The following is a 24,250-nucleotide window of genomic DNA, read 5'->3' on the forward strand; positions in this document are numbered from 1 at the left end:
GGTAACAAGGAAAACCGGTGAAGAGGATGCGTCGTGTCCCAGATAATCTTACGGACCCTGTTCAAACAACGCTTCTGTGCTGTGTCTTGGATGGGAGGGAGGGAACTGCCAATGATCTTTTTGGCCATCCTCACCACTCTGCATCGCCTTCCTGTCTGAAGCAGGGATGCTTCCAAACCAGACTGTGATGCTGTATGACAGGATGCATTCAATCATCCCTCTGTAGAAAGTGGTCAGGACAGGGGAAGGAAGATGAGCTTTTCTCATCCAATGCAGAAAAGAAAGAAAAAAAGATAAAATAAAAAAAAATACATCAATATTATAAAAAGATGAACGGTAGAGAGCAAAGGGGACGGGAGCAGCCACCTCCATCCAGCATGCAACTCCCCCATTGGGTTCCTAAGTTTCAGTGGTCTGGCTTCTATTGCATTTTTTTTGCCTCAACATTTTTATGTCTGTTATTACGTAGACAAGAATTTATTTTGGCTTTGTGTAAGGGGTAATTGACTTGCCTTAATTGATGCCATTTTCCTACAATATCCAACCCGTTCTTACTTAGTTTAGGCCGAGTGAAGCCAGCCAGTGCTTGTTCTTTCCTGATGGGAGAGCGGCCCTGTTTTGCTTCCCCAGTCGGCGCATCCTGAATTCTGGGCTGGAGGTCACGTGACGGCGCTCGTTTCTCATGAACGAGCGGATTCTCCAACCTGCAATTGGTGGTTATTTGTGGCCCTTCCAAGAGGAGGAAAGCGCAGCCTTCCGGGAAGAGCTGCCTCTGCCCACCTTCCCCCAAAGCAGGGCAGGCAACCTCGGCCCCTTTAGGACTCATAGCTGACTCGGGAACCCTGGGAGTTGGAGTCCATGAGTCCTGGAAGAGCCGAGGTTGCCTCCCCCAAAGGGTCTCCCACTGACTTCCGGAGAGAACGGGGGGGGCTCCGATCCCCACCGTGCCTGGTCCCCGGTGGTGACGAGAGTCCGAAAGGCTCGTGCCGCTGGTTCCTCCCAGGCGCGTGGCGACCGAAGCCGCTGGCTGACTGGGAAGCAGCGGCGCTTCCGCTGACGGGGAGCCCGGCGGAGCCTCTGCGGAATCCAAAGCGCGCCGGCCAAAGGCCCGAGAGCGGAAGCCGCCCCCGCCGGAGCGCGCCTCGAGAAGGGGGCGTTCCCAGGGAGCCGGGGATTGGTCGCTAGGACGGGCGGCCCCGCCCTCCGGGACCGTTTGGGCGGGCTCGAGGTTCGTACGCATGGGCGTCCTTTGCGCCTGCGCCTGCGGCGCCTGGTGATTGGGCAGAGGAGCGAGCGCCGTGGGGACGTTCGACCGCAGGAGAGACGAGCGACAGACGCTTCGCGAGGCGGTCGCCTTGGGAAAGGAAGGATGAGCAAAGCGCACCCGCCGGAGCTGAAGAAGTGAGTGCGCGCCGGGGAGCAGCGTCGGGGCGCTCCGCTCGGAGGTGCCGCGGGGCGGGGGCGCGGCAGCCAGAGAAGCGAGCGGGAGGCCCTAAGGCCGCTCTTCTTCGGCCCATCATGCACTGCGCGGCGTGTGGCCATAGAGCTGCTTTCCTAGAGGTGCCTTTCTGGGCCCACGTGGCCCGTTCCTGCTGGGCGCTCCGGAAGCCCCCCCTCGAGAGAGGGAAGGGACCGGCAGGAAGTCTCTGCGAGGCTCTCCCTCCTGCAGCGGCCCATCTTCGGGTCTGTGCTGGGCCCGTTTCTTGGTCAGCCTGTTCGTCAAGCGACGCTCCTTCCCGACCGGTTTATTCTTCAGAATAACAGCTGGAAAGGACCCTGGAGGTCCTCTAGTCCAGCCCCCCGGCTCAAGCAGGAGACCCTGTGCCATTCCAGACAGGCGGCTGTCCACCGTCAGGAAGTTTCTCCTTGATTCCAAGTTGCTTCTCTCTGGTCAGTTTCCACCCGTTGCTTCTCGTCTGGCCTCCTCCGGTGACCCCCTCTTCCCTGTGGCTGTTCATCCTGTAGGCTTTGTCCTCCGGTCACCCAATCATCTTTGTTGCTGTTCTCTGCCCTTTTTCTAGAGACGCAACATCGTGATAACCAGAAGTGGGCTCAGTATCCCAAGTGTGGCCTCACTAAGTGCAGTATAAAGCAGTGGTATCGTGTCGTGTGATCTTGATGCTGTCCCTCTGTTGATGCAGCCCAGGACTGCATTGGTTTTCTTGCCGCACACTCCTGACTTATATTTAAGTGGTTGTCCACTAGCACAAGGTTTTTCAACCAGTGGTACCGATACCCCCTGTGGTACATTGGCACCTGGCAGCTGGTACGCAACCATCCTAGAAAAGTGGTAGCGGGGGAGGGGAATGAGCTGAACTGGTGGCAGCACCGCACAAGCCTGAGCGAGAGACGGCTGGAACTGCAGGGCTGTCAGGGCTCAGCGGAAGCACCAGGATCAGCACCAGGCTCCAGCTGGAGCTCGGCGCTGATCCTGGCGCTTCTGAGCCCAGAAGAAGTGTCGATCAGTTGGAATGTTGCAGCATCTCCAGGGTCTTGTGATTTACATTCAGATGCTTGGCAACTGATTCATATTTATGATGGTCAGAGTGTCCCAGGGTCATGTGATGTGACCAAAACCTGCTCCAACCACCCAGCAGACGGGGGGGGGGGAATAAAAAACAAACACCCCCCCCCACCCCACCCCCACTGCCAATCCTCAACAGAAATGCTCACAACAATGAAAACCTCGGACAGGAGGAAGAGCACCACTGGGCAGGCAGGCAGGTGTCTTGCTCGGCTGTGGCTTGGGGGGCACTTTTCTCAGTGCCATTGAAACTTTGAGCAGTCACTAAGTGAACTGTTGTAAGTTGAGGACTACCTGTACTTAATGACCTTTTTTCTTTTTTTGTGTCATCAAGTTTTTGACACCTTGCTAGGCGACTGCTGGTACTCGGATGTTGCCATATCCTCCAAGTGGTACAATCAGTGAAAAGGTTGAAAAGCCCTGCACTAGGACTCCAAGATCCCTCTCGCAGTTACTGCTATTGAGCTTACTTTGTACCTGTGCATTTGGTTTTTCTTGCCTAAGTGTAGGACCTTGCTTTTCTCCCCGCTGAATTGTATTTTGTTGGAATGGGGCCCAGGGTTCAGATCTGTAAAGAGCCTCCTGGTTCTTGAGCCTATCTTCTAAAGTGCCATCTGCAAATTTGATGACTTCCCCTAATATCCCCCTCATCTAAATGGTTTATGAAGATGTTGAAGAGTTCTGGGCCTAAGAAAGAACCTTGGGGTACTCCATTGCATGCTTCCCTCTATGTCAATGTAGTTATGTTGAGAACTATAAACATGAGTGCAGTAATCAGCCATTTGCGAATCCACCTGGTGGCAATGCAAATTGTTCTCACCAAGAAGTAGGTTGTGGTCTACTTTGTCAAATGCCTTAGTGATATTTGCTGCAAATCTTAGTTCATTCTGAGCCTTAGCTTTCCTGACTTCCTGTTTGCAGATTCAGGCTATTTGCTATTATTCTGCCTTAGTTATGTGACTCTCCACATTTTTTATTCTTGTCTTTGAGCCATCCATCTCTTGTATGAGACCTTGGGCAGCTTGATTGATTATGTGCCATCAAGTAGTTTTTGAATCCTCGGGACCACAGATGTTGAGAGTCTGGAAAAAATTCAGAGAAGAGCAACTAAGATGATCAAAGGCCTGGAGTCCAAAATGTACGAAGAAAGGCTGCGGAACTTGGCTTTGGCCCGTCTAAAGAAAAGAAGAAATAGGGGGGACATGATAGCAGTATTCCAGTGTCTGAGAGGCTGCCATAAAGAAGAAGGGGTCAGATTGTTCACCAGAGCACCAGAGGGAAGGACGAGAAGCAATGGTTGGAAGCTGATCAAAGAGAGAAGCAACCTGGAATTAAGGAGAAACTTCCTGACAGTGAGGACAATCAACCAGAGGAACAGCTTACCCTCAGAAATCATGGGCGCTCCATCGCTGGAGGTTTTTAGGATGAGACTGGACAATCTCTTGTCTGAGATGGTATAGGTTCTCCTGCTTGAGCAGGGGGCTGGACTAGAAGACCTCCAAGGTCCCTTCCAGCTGTATTCTCTTCTATTTTTCCCATGACTGGGTAGCTTTATTAAATCAACTATAAATACAACAAAAAGGGACGTGGTGGCTCAGTGGGTTAGGACGCTGAGCTTGTCGATCAAATGGTCGGCAGTTTGGTGGGTCGAATCCCGAGTGCCGCGTAACAGAGTGAGCGCCTGTTACTCGTCCCAGCTTCTGCCAACCTAGCAAATAAATAAATAATAAACCTTTATTGTCAAAGTACAACATGTGTACATTGAGATTAGCTGAGCCTCCCCCCGTGCTCTCTCTCCCCAACACACAGTGACAACAAACCCTCCATCCTACCACACCATGTGAACCAACTACACCACACACTGGCCTCCCAAGTTAATTCTGCATAAGATTATGTCCCATTTAAAAGCCTAACAGCCCACGGATAAAAGCTACTTTTCAGCCTGTTGGTACGGCTGGCTATATTCCTATATCTCCTACCGGATGGGTGGGAGTCATCCCTGAGAATCTTCCTCACTCTTCCAAGGCAACGAGCCCTGGCGATGTCATCCAGTGGTGTCAGGGAACAGCCCACAATGTCTTGTGCTGTGCTCACTACCCTCTGTAATACTTTCCTGTCCGCGGCTGTCAGACCAGCATACCAAACCACAATACCATACGAGAGGATGCTCTCTATAGTAGACCGGTAAAAGAGGGTCATTAGCTGTTGTTCTACCCTGTTCTTCCGCAAGACCCTAAGAAAGTGAAGCCTCTGTTGGGCCTTTCTAGCCACCTGGGTTGTGTTAACTTTCCAGGTCAGATCTTCACAGACGTAGACTCCCAGAAATTTAAAGGAGGAAACTCTCTCTACACAGTCCTTCCCGATGTAAAAATGCAAGTAGAAAAATAGGGACCACTCCGGTGGGAAGTTAACAGCGTTCCGTGCGCCTTTGGTGTCTAGTCATGCCGGCCACATCACCACGGAGACGTCCTCAGACAAGCGCTGGCTCTTCGGCTTTGAAACGGAGATGAGCACTGGCCCCTAGAGTCGGAAACGACTAGCACGCATGTGCGGGGGAACCTTTACCGTTTTAAATACAACAAAAGAGAACAATTTAATTTAAAAATGAGGGAAAAACAATACAAAACAAGGAAGTGGTGAATTAGTGAGATAGCTGTATTGCCTAAAATAACTCTCTCTACTAGTAGTAGTAATTCTAATTGTTGTTCTTAACTGCAGTGTTTTTGATTGTTAGTTTTGCGTGATTTCTTTTTATTATTCACTCGCCAGTCACATCCTGTATAAATACGATTGATAGATAGATAAAACTGTAATTCTTATCTATAAGAATATAGATTCCAGTAACTATAAGATAACACATAAAATACATGAACCTCCCAGCCAAGGTAATTCCACAAAACCACCCGTCCCCATGCTCGTTGGCAAAACATCTACTTCTTCAGGGCCTCGCATCTAAAAAAAACGGCACGTTTGTTCCCACCCTTGGAAAGGGAGCGTCTTTTCTGAGAGCAACTTCCTGTTGTGTCTCTTCTTGCACTATTTTATGCTCAAAGCTTTGGAATTTCCCATTCCTCAGTCAGGAAATGGGTAAGACGCACAAAAATCCAGGTGACAAAGAGAAATGACAGAAGCTTGGTAAGATTGCTTAAGACACTGTTTCACAAAGCGTGGTCCTAGGACACCTTGGTGCTGCCCTTCTTAGGGGTACTGAGAAATCAAAATTATTTGCCAGTCTATTTTAAAATGTAATGCACTATTAAAATCCCAGCAAACAATTGTGAGAAGTGATAGTAGCACTGAATCCATAAATTTTAATTTTTAATACAATAAATATTGATAAATATTCACACAAACATAACTTTTCAAAGGGGGGGGGGTCCTATGAGAAAAAAAGTTTTAAGAAACAGTAGTTTAAGAAAATGGGGAAAACTAGCTATGAATGGGCATGTATCCTTTCCCCGTTGATAATGAACCTCTTGGTTTCTTGCTCATTGTTGCCCAACAGAGAGAGAGGCTTACATCCGCAGAACTGAAGCAGCATGAAATTGAAAGAGAAAAGTCATAGCCTCCTCATGCTAAATGGCAGATTAAAACAGCATCCCTGAAACAGCCTTGCAGCAGTTGTGAGGCTAGCAGATGTGTTGTCTTTTTAAAGGCTGTGATCCTACACATTTCTTATATTTAGATGAAATTAGTTGAATTAATTTTTCTTTATTATAGACTTGACTTGCATGAGGCTTATTTCCTCTGTTTTGAATTTTCAGGTTTATGGACAAGAAGCTATCATGTAAGTGAACTGACTGAAGGTTCTGTTTTGCATGAAAAACTATACAATTTATTTCTTATCTGGTTACCTTGTGTAAATAATTTTCCTAAGACGTGCTGACTTCCCCTTATTTTCTTTATCCATTGCATCTGTTTCAGTACTTTTTCAAATCTTGGTCTTTTGTGCTCTAAATATTTCATTAATTTTGAACTGATTTTCATAATTCATTAATTGTTTAGTCTCCCTATATCTATTTCCCTGTATCCATGTCAATTCTGGTCACCACAATACAAAAGTGCAGAGAAGAGCAACAAAGATGATAAAGGGTCTGGAAGCTAAATCACAATGATGAACAGTTGAGGGATCCTATCGAAGAGGAGAACATAACTGTCTTCCAGTGTGTGAGGGGCTCTCACAGAGAATATGTGATCGACTTCTTCTCCAACGCCCCAGAGAGCAGGGCCAGAAGCAGTGGGGGGAAGCTGGCTAAAGAGAGATCCAATCTAGCAGGAAAGAGGATTTTTCTGACAGGGAGAACAATTAATCAGTGGATTAGCTTACCTCCTGGAGTTGTGGGTGCTTCATTACTGGAGACTTTCAAAAATAAACTGGACAGCCACTTGACTGAAATGGCAGAGGTCTTTTACCAGGAGTAGGGCCTTGGATTTCTGAGGGTCCTCCCTCCCTACGAGTCTATTTTTTAGGCTTAAGCAACCCGTTTTTTTCAGTCTTCACATTAATAATTTCTTAACAATTTTATTGTAGGTCACTGAACCAAGCTGCATAAAAATACACTATGTAATATAAAATACAGTATAGCATAAAATTGGTGATGGCACTAGGCTAGAAAGCAAGATGCTGTGAGTTCTGGTCCTCCCTTGGACATGAAAGCTGGCTGGGTGACTGGATCACTGATCACTGGTAACCCTAACCTTACATAAGTAGGAAAAACAGGGAAGTTGAGGTCAACCCAGAAATGATTGTAGTAGAAAAGAAATGATGGATACAGGTTTTGGGGAAAAAGATAAACATACATTTTATGTGGTACCAGACCTCTTTCTTTCTCCAAATATTACCGTGTTTCCCCAAAAGTAACATTTACTTTATTTTGGGCTTTACCGGCACCAGTAGGCCGTGCGGGGGTGGGGTGGGGCCTGTGCATGGGGTGGAGAACCAACACGGCGGCTAGAGCATGGTGGTGGACCACTTGCTTCCCTCCCCCCGCCAGACACCTGAAACTGCACAGGGTAAGGTTGCCGCCCCTGCCCCCGTCCAGATGCCCTCGCCTCCCGCAAGCGTTTCTTTACTAACCTGCCTTTCAGCTGCATTCCGTTTCTCCGCTTCTCAGCCCTCACCGCGTGTTTGTGGGACCAAAAAAAAAAGAAGCTCCATCAGACTTTCTAACTTCTCGCAAGATCTCAAGAAGTTAGAAAGTCTGACTGAACTTTTTTTTTTTTTACCGGTAGTCCCACAAACACGTGGTGAAGGCTGAGAAGCGAATGGAGAAACGGAATGCAGCTGAAAGGCAGGTTAGTAAAAAAAACGCTTGCGGGAGGCGAGGGCATCTGGGTGGGGGTGGCAACCTTACCCTGTGTGGTTTCGGAAAACAAGTTTTTTTCGGGGGGGAAAGGTCAGTCAATTCCAACTCTGCGAGATCTTTGCGAATAGACCTGGAAAGGACCTTGGAGGTCTTCTAGTCCAGCCCCATCCTCATGCAGGAGAATCTACCGTTTCAGACAAGTGACTGTCTAGTCTCTTCTCAAAAACCTCCAGTGATGGGAGCACCCACGATTTCTGAAGGCAAGCTTGTTCCACTGGTTAATTGTCCTCACTGTTAGGAAGTTTCTCCTTAATTCCAGGATGCTTCTCTCCTTGATCCGTTTCCAACCATTGTTTCATGTCCTGCCCTCTGGTGCTTTGGTGATAACATGACCCCCTCATCTTCGTGGCAGCCCCTCAAATACTGGAACGCTGCTATCATGTCTCCCCTATTTCTTCTTTTCTTTAGACTGGCCCAGGGGTCGGCAACCTTAAACACTCAAAGAGCCACTTGGACCCGTTTCTCACAGAAAACATTGGGAGCCACAAAACCCTTTTGACATCTAAAATGAAGATAACACTGCATATATCATTTTTACCTTTATGCTATGTATATACTCGGGTCGAATCCCGAGTGCCGTGTAGCAGAGTAAGCGCCTGTTACTCGTCCCAGCTTCTGCCAACCTAGCAGTTCTAAAGCATGTAAAAAATGCAAGTAGAAAAATAGGGACCACTCCGGTGGGAAGGTAACAGCGTTCTGTGCGCCTTTGGCGTCTAGTCATGCCGGCCACATGACCACGGAGACGTCCTCGGACAAGCGCTGGCTCTTCGGCTTTGGAACGGAGATGAGCACCGGCCCCTAGAGTCAGAAACGACTAGCACGCATGTGCAGGGGAACCTTTACCTTTTATGTATAAAAAAACTATAGTGTGTTGCATTTATAAAATCAATGAACTGCTACAAAACAAATTTTTATGCTGGAGAAAGGGAAAAAAACCTTTCTCCATCCCAACAGGTGAAAACAATTTTAGTAGCTTATCTACCATCTTTACATACAGCATAATTATGCCCATACCTCATCTTTTAATTAAAAAAAATCAAAATATTTCATTAAACGTTCTTTACTAAAAGTCCAGTGACAACATATATTCATATTTTCTCTCCCTCTTTCCTCTCCCTCTTTTTTATCTCTCCCTCTTTCCTCTCTCTTTCCTCCCTCTTTCCTCTCCATCTCTCTTTCTCTCTCCTTCTCTTTCTCTTTCTCCTTCCTCCCTCTCTTTCCTCTCCCCCCCTCTCTCTCTCTTTCCAATCTTCTGCTCACCTGGCCAGCTGGCCTCACGCTGTTCTCCAACAAGCTGACACACATTCTTACTGGGCTGGGTCTCCTGACCTTGTCTGCCAGTCCTCTTCCCCCACTAAGTAAGTAAAAGGGTGTGTGTGTGTGAGAGAGAGAGAGCTGCTGCTCTCTGTGCAAATGGCAGAGCAGTGCCTCTCTCTGTGCAAATGGCAGAGCAGGACTGGGAGTCGCAGTAGAAGGCTGACAGCCACAGGCAGCGTGGACTAGCCAAACCCAAATCCCACAGCCGTTCTTCAAGTTTTAGTCTTCAGGCCTTGGATCATCTTAGTTGATCTTCTCTGAACTTTTTCCAAGGTCTCAACATCTTTTTTGTAGTATGGTGACCAAAATTGGTTGCAGTATTCCATGTGTGGTCTTACTAGGGTTTATAAAGCAGTACTAATACTTCACGTGATCTTGATTCTATGCCTGTGTTTATACAACCCAGGATTGTACTAGCTTTTTTGGCTGCTGCTGCTCACAGTTGAGTAATCATCCACTCCTCACAGTTGCTGGTTTTGAGCCAGGTCTCGCCTAATCTGTACTTATACCTTTGTTGGTATAAGTTAGGGAAGGCTATCACATAGCTTCTGCTCCTGGACTTGAGCTGTAGGATAATTGTATTAAATAGTTGCTACTGCTTTCAACCTTGTCCATGGAAAAGTAATCTCAGTTGCTTACAATTCTTTATCCTTTGTATTCCCTGTATTAATGCTGCTGAAGAGATCTTAAAATGGATGCCTCAGTGAATATGGTCTATCTTCTGAATTACTGGTGAACCGCTGCATGAAATAGCAAAGGACATTCAGCTACTGGTGCTGTTTGATGCTTGCCTTTAACTTGTTCTAAGTATACATTTAAATGTTAATGATGAAGGAGATGGTGAAAGAATTGATCGTGTCTACTGGGTCTTAGTTGCTCATGGAATACAACTTTTGTTTAAAAGAACTGGGATTTAATGAAAACTGTTGGAAGCCTTTTGTGCTAATTTTTCACCTTAGTTCTAGTGGGAAGATAACCATAGCAAAATATATTGAGGACCACTTAACTTGCTGTCTGTTCTTTGCAGTAAAACTAAATGGAGGTCGGCATGTTCAAGGGATATTAAGAGGTTTTGATCCATTCATGAATTTGGTGATAGATGAGTGTGTGGAAATGGCACCTGGTGGACAACAGAACAACATAGGGATGGTGGTAAGCAAAACTAAATTAAGTTAAATTAAGAATTGTTGAAGCCATTTTACCAGGGAAGGTAATGTTAAGCTGTTGCATTCTGTCATGGCACAACACAGTTTATATCTCATGTTCAAGAACCATAAAAAGTTGCAGTATAAATCAACTTGTGTTGATTCTAGTAGTAAAGGAAGCAGTTATCATTTGCATTTGTGATTTAGGTCAAAACTTTCAAATTCTCCTTCAGGCACTTTTGACACTAAGAACCCTGTAGTATCTTTGTCTGTAGTCTTAGATTGGGGACACCAGAAGCATTCATCAAATACTATCCTAGTGAAGTAAAAATATGTCTATAAAAAACTAAGTAATCTGTCATGGATCGTTCTGGATTAGTTATAGAACAATCCACCATATTAGCGGTCTTTAGCCATCTTGAAACTATTTTTTTTCTTCAAATTCATTCTTAGGTATGCTAGTGATAATTATTTGTTTTGCTTTCTAGGTAATACGAGGAAACAGCATCATTATGCTAGAAGCCCTGGAACGAGTATAAAAAATGAAGTACTGGCTCTTACTACTGTGTGGGCAATTTTTATTATTGTTGGTTCTACAGGATCATTCCATGTTTACATTTTTTTAAAAAAAATAAATTCTTAAAAGTTGGTATAAATTGCTTCACAATGTTGAAAAATTTGGGAATACATGAAATTTGAAAAATTGACTTAAACTTCATGTACAGGAATGGAGATAGGATAATATCAGTGTTCCACATATTTTGCCTAATAACTAAGTGAAGAATTCTGAACAAATTGAATGAGAAAGGAGCTTGTGCTGGCAGCCGTCCTGATCCTTTAAGATCCTGCTTTATGACTTTTGAGAAGTCCTTGACTAATGGCCAGTGAAACAAGTATGACAGCTTGGAAAGCGGCTCTTCCAGCCATCATAAAATATTTTGCTCCGATGTGATTGTGATCTGGGCATTAGCAACCTGGTCACACAAGCGTTGCCAAGCACCCCTCAATCATGGGATGGCCATTGGCAGTCTTCTCTGCTGGCTTCCTCAGAAAGTCAGTGGGGAAGCTGGCTGGGAAAGTTGCACTCCGCCGCCGCCTCCTGCCAGGAAATTGGGACTCTCTCTCCTGGCAGGCAGGTCTCTGGGAGTGAGACGGCTGTCAGCTGGGAAGGAAATTTGGTTTCAGTCACATCTGGAAGATCTGAGCTCTTGTTTCTGCAGCCCTTTGAAGAAAGAAGCTCCCTTCTGTGCATGGGAGAGGAAGGTCCCATCTCTGCAGCCGACCAAAACTGGAGAGGAACTTGTGTGGCAAGCTGTGGAAACAGCTCGGAGCTTTGTCTCTCTGGCTCACCATATAAGTTCCCTTCCACACATTTGGGGGGTGGTGTGGCTACTTGTCCTTCTTTTGACAGCTCTTCCTCTCTGTTCGCTTAACCTGTATAATCAATGATTACAGCTAATTAGAACCAGGATTGCGGTCACTGAGCAAAGTGATCATGTGGGTGTCTTGCTTAATGATCACTCTGCTGGTCCTCCTAATTGTAGCCGTAATTCAACTCAAACCTCCCATGATGTAGCCCTCTTATTGGTGTGACATCTTTCTAGAATTCTCAGTTGTAGATCCTTAGCCATACATTTGTTTAAAAAAAGGCACAATAACACAAGAATGTGTTTTTCCCACTTTTAATAAAGTTAGTATATCTGATCTCTTACCTGCGAATTGTTGCTACCCACTTTTATGCCTAACACAGTCACGACTGGATGGCATGAGCAGTTCATAGAACCACACACCTTGCAGTAGAGGTATGTTTTTTCCTACTGCTTTCAGGTGGCTTAAATCTTGTATTACTTAACTGCTTTTGGAATAGTGCCCCCAGCACCTCTCAGTTAAACAGAGCCCTATTGTGAATTGTTTTTCTACACCATAACACATTGCTCTCCTTAGCTGCTAAAACTAATCACACTCATCTAAACAAAAGGTGCATAAAATGACAAGAAATATCCTTCCTACTGGGTTATAGTATAATGAATAAATAATAAACAATTATGGCTTCTGACTTCTTTTCCAAGGATAGTAAAAAAAAAAATCTGTTTGCTACTACCATTTTCCTGGCTGCCTGAATAAGCATCAAAAGGCACAAAATATAATTTTGATTACTCCTTCTCGACTCCATTTTATACATTCTTTTTTATTTTCCCCTCTCAATTTATATTTTTTAATATGAAGTTTGGTCTAGTGGTGAAGACACCAGGCCAGGAACCAGGGGACTGAGTTCCAGTCCTGTCTTCGGCATGAAAGCAGCTGGGGGACTTTGGGCCAGTCCCTCTGCCCACAGCAAGGGGCACAGGCAACAAGCCAGTCGATTCCCATCACAACCAAATGGATCACACTTGGTGAATTTGCTACTTATCTATGGAGTTTGTCAAAAGAAATCCTGAACGTTTTCTTCCCGTTAAAAAAAAGAAGGGGCTGAATTCTCCTCTTACAAGTCCTCATTTGCATAACTACACTACTAAAAGCTTATAAAATACAAATTTTATAACTTCAGTTATTTGAACAGCCCAATTTAGAGATTCAATTTGGGCATATCCATTCTCTCATTCCCCAAACGAACGGCTTCCAGAATTGTAAAAATGTCTTCTAATCAAAACTAATGAGCTGTTGGGAGTCGCCGTCTGCCAGGCTAAGTACATGAAGTCTCTTGGCAACTTTATCCAGTGGCTTTAGGAAAGCTACGTAAAATACCTGAGTTGTCAGCCCGAAGGCTTTTTATTCAAGGTTTTTCTTGTGCCCCAAAGAATTACTTATAGCACGTAATGTGATTTGCAAAAGAAATCCAGAAGGTACAGTAGTTTTAAAAAGGCTAGTGCCAAGAATTCCCTATACGCCTGTTTTCTTGGAGTAGCAAAATAGGTTCAACAGTGATGGTTGCAAACTTTTAAGCTTGAAACATTTTCAAAAGCTTTCTTATCTCACTAAAAATATTTTGGCCCTTGTAGGAATGTTGAGCTTAAAATGGCTCTAGTTACTGCCAAGTGAAGACATTTGAAGCTTAACATTTTGGGCTTCAAATGCAGCATTTCAAAGTTCAGACATTTTGCGCACTCCTACCCAACACCCAAGATACGTTGCAAGTTTCCCACACCCTTTGCGGCCTCCCTCCAATCCTTGGGATGCCAAATCAAAGTTCTGTCTTGAGTCTCTCATGCAAGTCCTCTTGATCAATCATATCCATCTTATTGTACCAACGATGGTGAGCCAAGAGGGCCGCATTTTTGGCAGAGATGGCACTCATCTCCATGGCGCTGGCTACCCATTCTATGGCGTTGACGTAATACACGTGGTCGTGGAGAATGAAAGGTGGGCACTTCTCGGGGGGACTGTAGCGTGGGTAGGCCAGCCATTTCCGTACTTCCACCAAATCATAGGATGAGAAAAGCAGCTTCAGTTGCTCCTTGGTCAGCAGCTGACGGGAGAACACTTTCCAGACAGGAGGGCCCAGCTTGCCTTGAACCGGAGAAACCACACCAAGGCTGTTGATGAACAGGTGAGGGTCTTCCGTCGTGAAGATGGTGTTCAGGTGGAACTGAGAAGGATCCTGGTAGCCAAAAAAAGAAGCATTGATGTGCCCATGGACAAATGTTGCCACCGTCTGGTGGTAGGGAGCAGAGAACTCGGGGATCTGTGGGTTGAAGTTGCGGAAAGTTATGTTGGCGATTTTGCGTTGCAAGGGAGTAGCGATGAGTAGGATGTCGTAGGCATCTGATGTTACTCCAGATGTAGAGTTGTAGGTAACCTCATATTGCTTTGTCAGAGCACCTGTGAAATAACCAAGAGAAATTAAAGCAGCAGTTTTGACGTTACTATAATTTTTACTGCCTGAGATGAGATTTTGGGGTATTTTCCAAATGTGAAAGAGTACCGCCGAGTTAACTTTTTTCAGAGAACAGCATAATGCCAGGGCTGCACAATTCCCAAGCTACTCTTTTCCCCTTTCCAGCCATTCTCGGGCACACCTTGTGACAACTTTCTCCATGTTGTGACCACCATCGGTATAATTCACTCTGAAGCAGTGACCTAATCAGGTAACCCGTCTGTCAAGTTTCATCATCTCCAAAATGGCAGATGTGGACACCAAAGGGGGGGGGGGTTGCTGTTCAACTACCTGGTCTCTGATGAAAATCCTTCCCAACAATCCAAGATGGTTTGAAAGGAAGGAGTGGAATTTCCATGTTGTGTTTGGGGGACGGCAACCCACCCACACACACACCACCAGTCTGCTCTGTCTCAATCATCACAGAGCTTCTTCTTCAACACCTCTCTTCCAATCTGGAGTTGCTGCTTCTCAGTTTTGGTTCTAGGACGCTTTCCACGACCACCCTGTTCATGGGGTCTGCTGAGGTCCCACCCAACTTAGCTCGATTTAAAATGGCTTAATTTTTAGAAATGGAGAGCTTGCCTGCAGCAAAGCCCCAACTTCCAGTGCCATTTCTTTTCCCAATAATGACATTGGACTCCCAATAGCCATGGGGGAATTGTATCTTGATGCCTACCTGCAAGCAGAAAGGTATGTAAGGCTATTTGAGAGCATGGAAGGAGGGAGAGAGCAAGAGTGGGAAACAGATCAGCAGCTACAATTTGTGGAATTTCATTCTTTACAGCTTACGTCTCTCACAGAAGCCATCTCAGGAGAACACCTACCATCTGTTCTCTAAATCTGCTCTCTGGACATATGGAGATCTGCAAATGTCCAGGCCTAGCCAGATGTTTGGATGAGAAGCAAAATGTTTTCAAAGAAAAAAAAACAGTCGAATTGCCTTTTGAAAAGCACCTTTGAAACATCACAGACGTTTCCCCAGATCTTTGTATCTCCAGAGAGCAGCGGGCATATGCATTGGCTTGAATGGAAGCCCGTCACTACTTTTCTCATTAACACTGTTAAACACAAAAGAGTTTGACTTATATACAGGTAGTCCTTGCATGTGACTGTCTGAAGTTATCACAGACCCTCCAGAAAGCTACTAACAACCTGTTCTCAAAGATACAAATGCCACACAAACCCTTCCCAGTTGCACAATCATATTTCAGGCACTTGGCAACTGACCCATGTTTATGACCACGATTTGCGATGTTTTTACCAGTTTAATGACATGATTTGCCATTGTAAACACGGTCATAAAGTCGGTGTTGTAGCCTATGCAATGATTTGGCTCAACTGTGGTCGTTCAGGAGGAAAACCTGCATAAGCAGCCCAAAGGTGCTTTTCCACCATGACCTGGATGATTGCGCATATCCACAGACATCTGCATAAGCAACATTATGCAGACACTTTGGCTCAATCTCAGGTCTGGGGCTAAAGGAAGAGGGTCAGAGGACACTGGAAGACACAGCAGGATGACTGACCGGGGGGGGGGGGGGAGAGCAAAAGGCAGCAAAGGCTATCCTTGCTGCAGTTGCTTAGAGCCTGATCTATTCCAGATGCAATCCTGACAATGGAGACAAAAAAGCTTCATATAATCTGGGAGCAGATTATTTAAAAAAATCACCGTCTTCTGCCTAACAGTCCAGTGGCCATCAGAGACACCTCGCAAAAATACGAGAGGAGAGGCGACCGCTCTCTGCTAGACACTGAACACTGTTGCCTGAATTATTACCAGACCTGCCACGATCATCCTCCCCATCTTCACCACCATCATCATAGTTTGCCACTGAAAATTGCTCTTTTATTTCAGAATTTCAGCACAACAATGTTGCCAACTTTGGAGATTGCAAGAACTGAGTTTGGTTTGCCTTCCACTCCTATCCACAGTCAATGGCCAACCAGCATGCCTTCCTTAACTTACCCCAAACTTTGAGAAAAATAAGACAAAGGCCTTTTCGGCCTGGACTTCTCCAGGGACAGCCTGTACCCAGAAGGCCTGCGCTGGTTCTCAGGAGGCCCACTGTCGATCTACCCTGGCAGAAGGCAGCCTGTGCTGAGCCATCTTAAGATTGTAGACCTTGACGCCCATCAGCGCCAGCACTGGTGACCAAAGACAAGGAACTGGGGAAGTGGCGGACCCAAACTTCTGGAAGGCGACAGATTGCTCACTTCTTTTTCAATCTGTCAGAATCCATTTATATTTCATTTCTAACTCCCTCCCTGTGCAAACCCGAATCTCACCCCCACCCCTTTCTGGATTCTGCCATTCCCAAGGAGGAAAGAGAATAGACAGGGGAGTTTATTGCCCCCATCTCTTTCCCTTAGATGTAACTTTTGTTTATTCAGCCTGCCTCTTGGCCATCGCAAAAAGACCCATGGAAGGAACCCTCTCCCTCCCTGATCTACGAGCAGACAAGAAAGGGGGTGGGGGGAATTCTGGCTTGTGTCTCCGGATGGAATGTGAAGGGCAGGAAGTAATTGTGTTGCGAACGGACTGAGGCTTCTCCCTTTCCCACGAGGGGTTTGACTCCTGAGACTTGACTGATCCGGGACTGACCAAATGGACTGAGGGGTGGGGTTTTGCTCGGGGACACTTTAAAAATACTGATCTGTGAGAGAGTTTTCAGATCCTGTCTATTATATCTTCTGTCATCTATGTCTTAGTAAAAGTTCCTGCTTGGACAATCTTGTCTCTAAGAGTTTTTCTTTCCTAAGATGTGGATTGGAGTGGGTTCTGACACACAGCTTTCATGCTTGATAAACTTATCTCATATTTTGCAAATGTGAAATAAATAAATATTAGGCAACCACACCTGAATGACCCTTCAGCCTTGTTTTTTCTTCTATGGAGATAACAGGACCAGAAATCAGCTGCGCTTTGGAAGCATACAGAAGGCCTGTACACACCAATTTATTACCACCTTCTACCGACCAAAGTCCTCCACTTGCTCCAGCCAAAGATACAGCTCCTGCAAAGAAACAAAGTCCAAGACCAAAATGGTCAGACACACCTAAACAAGACAGTAGCTGAGGCTAAAGTGATTCAGTGACAGGGTCAGAAATAAAACTAAGTCGAGCAAATGAAACGGCTATGGCTTACTGAGTAATGTGCAAAACCAACTATCCTATAATGTAACAAGGGAAGTAACTGTTAATGCTGCACTTTCAACTGGCTCTGTCATTTGCTACCTGTCAAAGAAGCATGCAAAGTCTGTTTGGGGCAGAATTTGCTTCCACCGTTCATTTTTTGACACAGGGACTTCCAGAAATGAAAGTTCCCCAAATGTATGCCTGAAGGTCTTGGTACATTTTTCTTCCTTCTGTTCAATCGTGCCTGATTCTCAGAGAGTGTCTGGACAGGTCCCTGCGGTTTTCTTGGCCAGGTTTTTTAGAAGTGGTTTGCCACTGCTTCCTCCCTAGGGCTGAGAGAGTATGACTTCAACAACAGAGGAACTGTTGGCTGGGATATTTGGGGTGTTGTGGTCTCAATCCAATTAGCAAAAATGGACCAATAACAACACAAGTGTCACCCCAGAAGTGACACAAATTACAAAATCTATGTAATTTACAAGATGTCCCAGGTCATGATACAGTGGTAAAAATCTCCAGCCCAAAATATTCCAGAAAACCTAGCTTCTGGGTGGCTAGTGCACTTTGTGTTAGCAAGAAAAGAAAAAGGCAATACATTTAGTGCTGGCAAAATATAATAGTAAGAGCTTGCAGAGTTTCAAGACTAAAATGATCCTATTTTAATAAGACGCCTGTGAGGGATCAGAAGCGCATACAGCTCCCTAATGGCCTTGTTTGAGAGTCCCCTACAAAGAGGGCAGGATGAAGTCCTGCCCAGAAGCTCACCATGGATAGAGAGGGTCTCAACTCCCACCACAGGGAGCCAGGGTCAAGATCCCTTCACCAGATAAGAAAGGCGACAGATAAAAGTAACCAAGACAAAGGAAAGATGTCACCTGACTCAGACAAAAAAAGTTTGGCCTGAGCACAGTGGTGCCTCAGTGTCCAGCTGAAGGTGATTTGAACGTGACTGTTGACCAGGGTTGGAGAGAGTGATAGCGATACCACTTAAGGCTTACATATGGCTTTACAGCCCTCTCTAAGCGGTTTACAGAGCCACCCTATGGCCCCCAGCAATCTGGGTCCTCATTTTAGTGACCTCAGAAGGAGATGGAAGGCTGAGTCAACCTTGACCTAAACCTAGTTAAATCTGTATATCTAAGTCCTCAAGATAGAACAAAACTAAAAAATACCCTCTCTTCTCTGCAGCTTTCTCTATCCTCAAGTCACCTATAGGTGGACTCCTTGAAGCAAGCTGTGCAAGAAGCACACGTGGCCGTCCAGGGGTGCAACGCTTCGGAACGAACAAGCGCCACTTACCTACGAAGCCGTTGATGCTGGCACTTTGCCCATAGTTGACTCGCATGACAGGGGTTACCATCTCGTTGATGAATGCCTGAGAAAACCTGGCCTTCTGCAGGGACTCATCGATGGTCTGGTTCAGCATGCGAAGAAAACTGTCCCCTCCGAGGGCCTGGAGCAGGTGCTCAGGGCTGCTGAAGGCGTAGTCGCGGGACTGGAACCGATAGACCCTGGACCAAAAGAGGAAGCGGGGGGCGAACAGGCTAAAGATCTTACAGCGGTGCAAAACAGATCACGCAGTGGGGCAACATATGCCTTTGATAACGAATGTCTGAACTATTTTGAGCTGATGTTTCTGTCTTGTTTTTGAAGAAAACAAAACTAGAGCTGCCGCTTATTATCCTTGTGATAATATCAAATAACATTTCCAAGTTGGTGCAGAAAATTGTGCTTTCGTCTTCCATCTTCCCCCAGATGATGAAGACAGTAGAAATCCACACAACTGGGGATGTGATATTAACTCATCCCAATGGACTGCAAAGCCTAGGAAGATAAGTTAGAAACCCAGATGGAGTGTTTTAAATACAGTGCATTCAGAAAGCATTCAGATCCCCTTCACTTCTGTCAATTTTGTTATGCTGCAGCATAACATTCTACAGTTGTTGAAATTCATTTTTTTCTCATTAATTTGCACTCAGTACTGCATAATGACAAGGTGAAAGCAGAATGTTAGAAATGTCTGTAAATATCTTAACAAGAAAAAAAATGAAATATCACATTAAGTATTCAGGCCCTTCACTCAGTACTTTGTTGAAGCACCTTTGGCAGCCTAGTCTCCTCCAGACATAACATCTAGAATTGAGGCCAAACGGTTCAATCTTGATTTCATCAGATCAGAGAATCTTGTTCCTCACAGGCTGACAGTCCTTCAGGTGCTTTTTTGCAAACTCCAAGCGGGCTTTCATGTGTTTTGCACTGAGGAGAGGCTATCGTCTAGCCACTCTGCCATAAAGCCCAGATCGGTGGAGGACTGCGGTGATGGTTGTCCTTCTGGAACTCTACCCCATCTCCAGGATCTCTGGAGCTCAGTCAGAGTGGCCATCGGGTTCTCGGTCACCTCTTATTAAGACCCTTCTCCCCGATTGCTCAGTTTGACCGGGCGACCAGCTCAAGAGTCCTGGCTGTGCCAAACATCTTTCATTTGAGAATTATGGAGGCCGCTGTGCCCTTAGGACCCTTCAATGCAGCAGAAAGTTTATTGCAGCCTTCCCCAGATCTGGGCCTTGCAATAATCCTATCTCTGAGCTCTGCAGGCAGCTCCTTAGACCTCATGGCTTTTGCTCTGCTACAGTAGGCATTGTCAGCTCTGAGGCCTTCTATAGAGAGGTGTGTGCCTTTCCAAATCATGCCCAATCAGTTTAATTTACTACAAGTGGATTCCAAGGTGTAGGAACATGTCAGCAATGATCAAGAGAAATGGGATGCCCCACAGCTAAATTTCACGTGTAGTTGCAAAGGGTCTGAATACTTATGCCTATTTCAGTTTTTTTCTTTTTAATTTATAGACATTTCTAAAATTTTGTTTTCACTTTGTCATTATGGGGTGCTGAGTGTAGATTGAGGAAAAAATGAATTTCAGCAACTGTAGAATCAGGTTGCAGCATAAGGAAATTGTCAAAGGGGGGCCTGAATACTTTCTGAGGGCACTATAGCTTGTTAACCCTGCTGAGTGGGCACAATAGTTTTCTCTCCCTCACTTCTGAAGGTAAGAAAATCCCTAGATGAAGCCTCCTCTTATTACATGTTTTAATGCAGTATTTTTTAACCACAGCAAGTTTTAAGATGCACGGGCTTCAACTCTCAGCGTGCTGGCTGGGGAATTCTGGATGTTGAAATCTTAAAAGTTGCTGAGGTTGAGTAATAACTGCTTCAGGAAGTGGCAACTGGCATTTATCTAATTGCTGGCTGCCATCCAAACTGGTTTTCTTTGCAGGTCATCTCCTGTTTCATCTGCTGTTGGTCTTTCACTTAACTGCAGAGCTGATTTTGTATCTACCTCTTTTACTGAACATGCAGGGTGTTACTCTGTGCTCATGTTTTGATACTAGAATCTGCTACCAGCAGTCACAGGCCGTGTTTGAGATTTCAGAAGGTAAAGAAGCCCCTGAGTTAAGTGCAGCTCTTGGGGGATTGGTAGCCCCAAAACTAGGAAGGGGGTGGCCAACTTCCTCTTTGGGATGTTCTTTGACTCTCCACTCTAGCCTGTGGTAGTCTTGGCCACCCATCCAAGTACGAACCAGCCTTGACTGTACTTACTCTTCAGATCTAGAGAAATTCATGAAGCTCTGATTAATTTAAACCAAGCCATCCAGCGGTCCTCTTCACAATTATATGATAAAGCCACACAGCGACTTTAGAGCCAAGCAATTTCCTGATTTTTTTCTTTCCCTGGCAGACTGAGGCCTTGCTTCCCCCAAATAAAAGGGCCCAGGGGAAAAGCAAAATGCATTTCATTTGAATACAATGAGCATTAAATCAATTAAGCCTGGTAATGCGATCATCCTCGCCCATCATGCCCATTGAGAAGAATTTGGGGGAGGGAGCCCCGGAAAAACTTTGGTGCAGCGGCTGTGCCAGAGAGGCCACGGCGGCGCCCCTGTCACCCGGCAGTCCTCCGCTTTGTGCTGCTCCTTACCTCATAAACTTCTCCAGGACTTCCTCCACCCACATGTAGCTTCGCAGGGGGTTCAGTCCATAACGCCAGAAGAGCTTCAGAAGAGTCCAGACATACCAGCTGCTCTCCTCAAAGACAAATTCCTCCCCATTGTAAATGCCAAGGAGTCCATCTCGACTCTGAGGAACAGAAAGCCCTGTGGATTTAAAGACAGAGCCGGCAACTTGAGGGGGAGAACCACCCAGTACCCCAAACTTCTGAGGCCCTCCCTGCAGTCGCCGACCCTCAAGAACGACACAAACTGGCCACTGTTTGTTCTTAGATGGAGGGGAAAGGAAAAAGAGAACCAGGATGCCTCCTTGGGTCTTTTCAAAATAATTATGTTAAAGCGTGGAATGACATTAAGGAGGGCATGTTAAGATGGGAGAAATTAAAATTCTCAAAGGTGGGGGGAAATTTCTGTAATAAAAATGATTGTTTTGCCTAAAATGATGTTTTTGATTCAGATAATATGTTTTGACAACTGAAGTACAATGTAAACAATGGGAAAAAGATCTATCTAAATTTGCATGGAAAGGAAAAAAACACGTTAAATACAAAATGTTACAAGACGCAAAGGGGAGGGGAGGACTGGGTTTACTGAATTTGAAGTGTATTTTGCATCTTGTTTGGTTCGGATGAAAGAACGCAAGTTGCTGAGAAATCAAAGAGTTTTAGAAGGGCATCATTCCAGTTTGAGTGCCATGGATATTTCGGGTACGATAACTGAAGTTAATATGGATTTTAAAAATCACTTTATTAGCTGTTCCATATTAGGAATATGGAATCGGCGTAATTGCAAGCTGTGCCCAAAAACACCTTTATGGATCTCAGCACAAGCACTGTACAGAAAAGAAACGGGCAAAGACAAATGGTAAACATACCTGGGATTATTAGAGAATCACCGGGGGGGGGGATATAAAATTAAATAAAGAGGCCAATGAAGAGCGGCGCCTTTGGGGAGCCCGCGCAGCCCCCTTCCAAGCCCGAGTCCGAAGGGCAAAGAGCCCCCGACGGGCACCTGCACTTCCCCAAGAGGAATCCCTTCCCGGCCCGGGAGAAAGGGAAGAGCGGGCTGGGGCTGGGGGGCTCACCCAGTTCTTTGACGAAGTGCTTCAGGTGCAGGTTGAGCGGGTGCAGGACGGCGCCGCCCGCCTCGTAGTCCCGGCCTTCCAGCCGGACGGTGGCCAGGCGGCCCCCCACCTCTCCCCTCTCGAAGACGTCGATCCGCACGCCGGGCCCGAACTTCTGGCGCAGGAAATAGGCCGCCGAAGTGCCCCCGATGCCGGCCCCGATCACCCCTGCAAGAGGCAGCCGCGTGGCTCCTTCGGCCGAAGGGGAGCCGGAGCCCCCCGCCCCCCCCCCCCCCGAGCGCCCCCCCCCGCCTCGGAAGCCCCGCGGGCGCAGCGGCCCCCGGCTCCCCCCCCCGGCGCCCCCCCTCAAGGCCCGGCAGGGGCGGCTGCGTGGCGCGACTCGGGCCCGTCCGCGGCCTCCCCCGCCTGCCAGGTCGGACGGGCCGAGTCCCAGAGCCGCTCGGCCCGGGCCGTCCTCCCGGCGCCAGGCGGCGGGGGAAGCGAGGCGTCTCCGGGGAGGAGGCCGCCCTCCGAGCGAGGCCTTCGGGCGCCACGGCCCGGCTCCGGCCCGCCCCTGCCGGCCCGGCTACCGATGCGGGCGGGCGGACGGCGCAGCTCCGGAGTCCCCGAAGCGTCCCCGCAGCAGAGGAGAAGCAGCGGCAGCAGCAACGGCGGCGGCACTCGCGGAGCCATGGCCGAGCGAGCGAGGGAGGGAGGGAGGGCCCGGCCCCGCCTCTCGGGAAGGGCAGAGGCCCCGCCCCAAATAGGTCCCCGGGTCCGATGCCCGCGGCGTTGCCTTGGTGACGGATGCTTCTTCCCGTCCTCGTAGAATGTCTTTTTCTTTATTTAGATTTTAAACGTTTCCTGGGCTTGAAAAGAATACCGTGAAACTGATTAGCCAAAGACTTTGTTCTTTAGAATATTCATTGTACAACCAAAAGCTGAATTTGTTCAGAACGTTATTTCATTTACAATTTTTGTATGCTAGCTACTCAAGTGACTCTAGAGGATTCTAAACATTAGAGAAATAAGAAACGAGGTTTTCATTTTAAGACAGTTTTGAGGAATACTTTCTTCGTTTAAAAATTAGTGTCTTATTTTCTTCACTGAGCCTCAAAAATATTTTCTTGGAACAAATAGACCAAAAAATACACAAAATATGCCAGTACTATTCAGTTTGTATGTGTAACTTTAAGTGTTGTTGATTTACATTATTTTTTAAATGTGATATAAAGAATTTCTATCACATTCGAACAAGGCATGTTTTTCAAACAGAGAATGTTCATCATTGGTTTTTGTATGAATTATGACACCTGGAGTATAATTTGTTCTCTTTTTAATAACTGCTATGCAACCTTTTAAAATAACTGAAATATAATTTCAATAAATTCAGGGATAAACTTTTTTTTAATTAGTAAGCTATCCAAAAGATATGGGGGACCCAAAAGATAAGAACACTCATTTGGGAGCCTATCCTTTGATTCTCTTTGCCTGGGTTCTTCAAGTGATTTTGGGAGATACTAGAAACTTTTTAGAACAATATTCTTGTGTGGACGAGCCTTTTTGCAATTCAGATGTATTCAGTCCCAGGAAAGAAAGAAGTTTGAGAAGGACTTATCTTTTGGACTACAGGGAGCCCCTGCGGTCTTCATGCAATTGATTAACGAGGTCCTACATGAGCATCTGTACAAAGGGGTGTAGGTGTATTTGGATGACATTTTGATCTACACTGAAACAAAAGCAGAACAACATGAAAATAGTGAGGGCAGTTCTCCAGAAACTAGATGCTGCCCAATTGTACGAAAAACTCTAAATGTGA

The 24,250-nt window shown here is 46.1% G+C and overlaps 2 protein-coding genes across 3 annotated transcripts; one reads left to right on the forward strand and one right to left on the reverse strand.

Moving 5' to 3' along the window:
• The first annotated feature begins 1,233 nt into the window (after positions 1-1,233).
• Positions 1,234-11,000, forward strand: SNRPG (small nuclear ribonucleoprotein polypeptide G). 2 transcript variants are annotated; one of them, XM_081333593.1, is made up of 4 exons: positions 1,234-1,401; positions 6,289-6,311; positions 10,235-10,359; positions 10,841-11,000. In XM_081333593.1, exons 1-4 carry the CDS (start codon positions 1,370-1,372, stop codon positions 10,889-10,891), a joined length of 231 nt encoding a protein of 76 aa, XP_081189719.1. In that variant the 5' UTR covers positions 1,234-1,369; the 3' UTR covers positions 10,892-11,000. The 2 variants fall into 2 exon arrangements, with proteins under 2 accessions (XP_081189719.1, XP_081189718.1); XM_081333592.1 differs by lacking the exons at positions 1,234-1,401; positions 6,289-6,311 and having other exon boundaries at positions 8,334-10,359.
• On the reverse strand, positions 10,914-23,124 carry PCYOX1 (prenylcysteine oxidase 1; the record flags this gene model as incomplete). Its single annotated transcript, XM_081333591.1, has 6 exons — positions 10,914-14,171; positions 17,088-17,243; positions 18,664-18,875; positions 21,341-21,515; positions 22,453-22,659; positions 23,022-23,124. The coding sequence occupies 6 exons, from the start codon at positions 23,122-23,124 to the stop codon at positions 13,534-13,536; spliced, it is 1,491 nt and encodes a 496-aa protein (XP_081189717.1). The 3' UTR covers positions 10,914-13,533.
• Positions 23,125-24,250: the final 1,126 nt, after the last annotated feature.

This window comes from Vipera berus (assembly GCF_964194415.1).
Source record: "Vipera berus genome assembly, chromosome: 8".
Lineage (NCBI taxonomy): Eukaryota > Metazoa > Chordata > Lepidosauria > Squamata > Viperidae > Vipera > Vipera berus.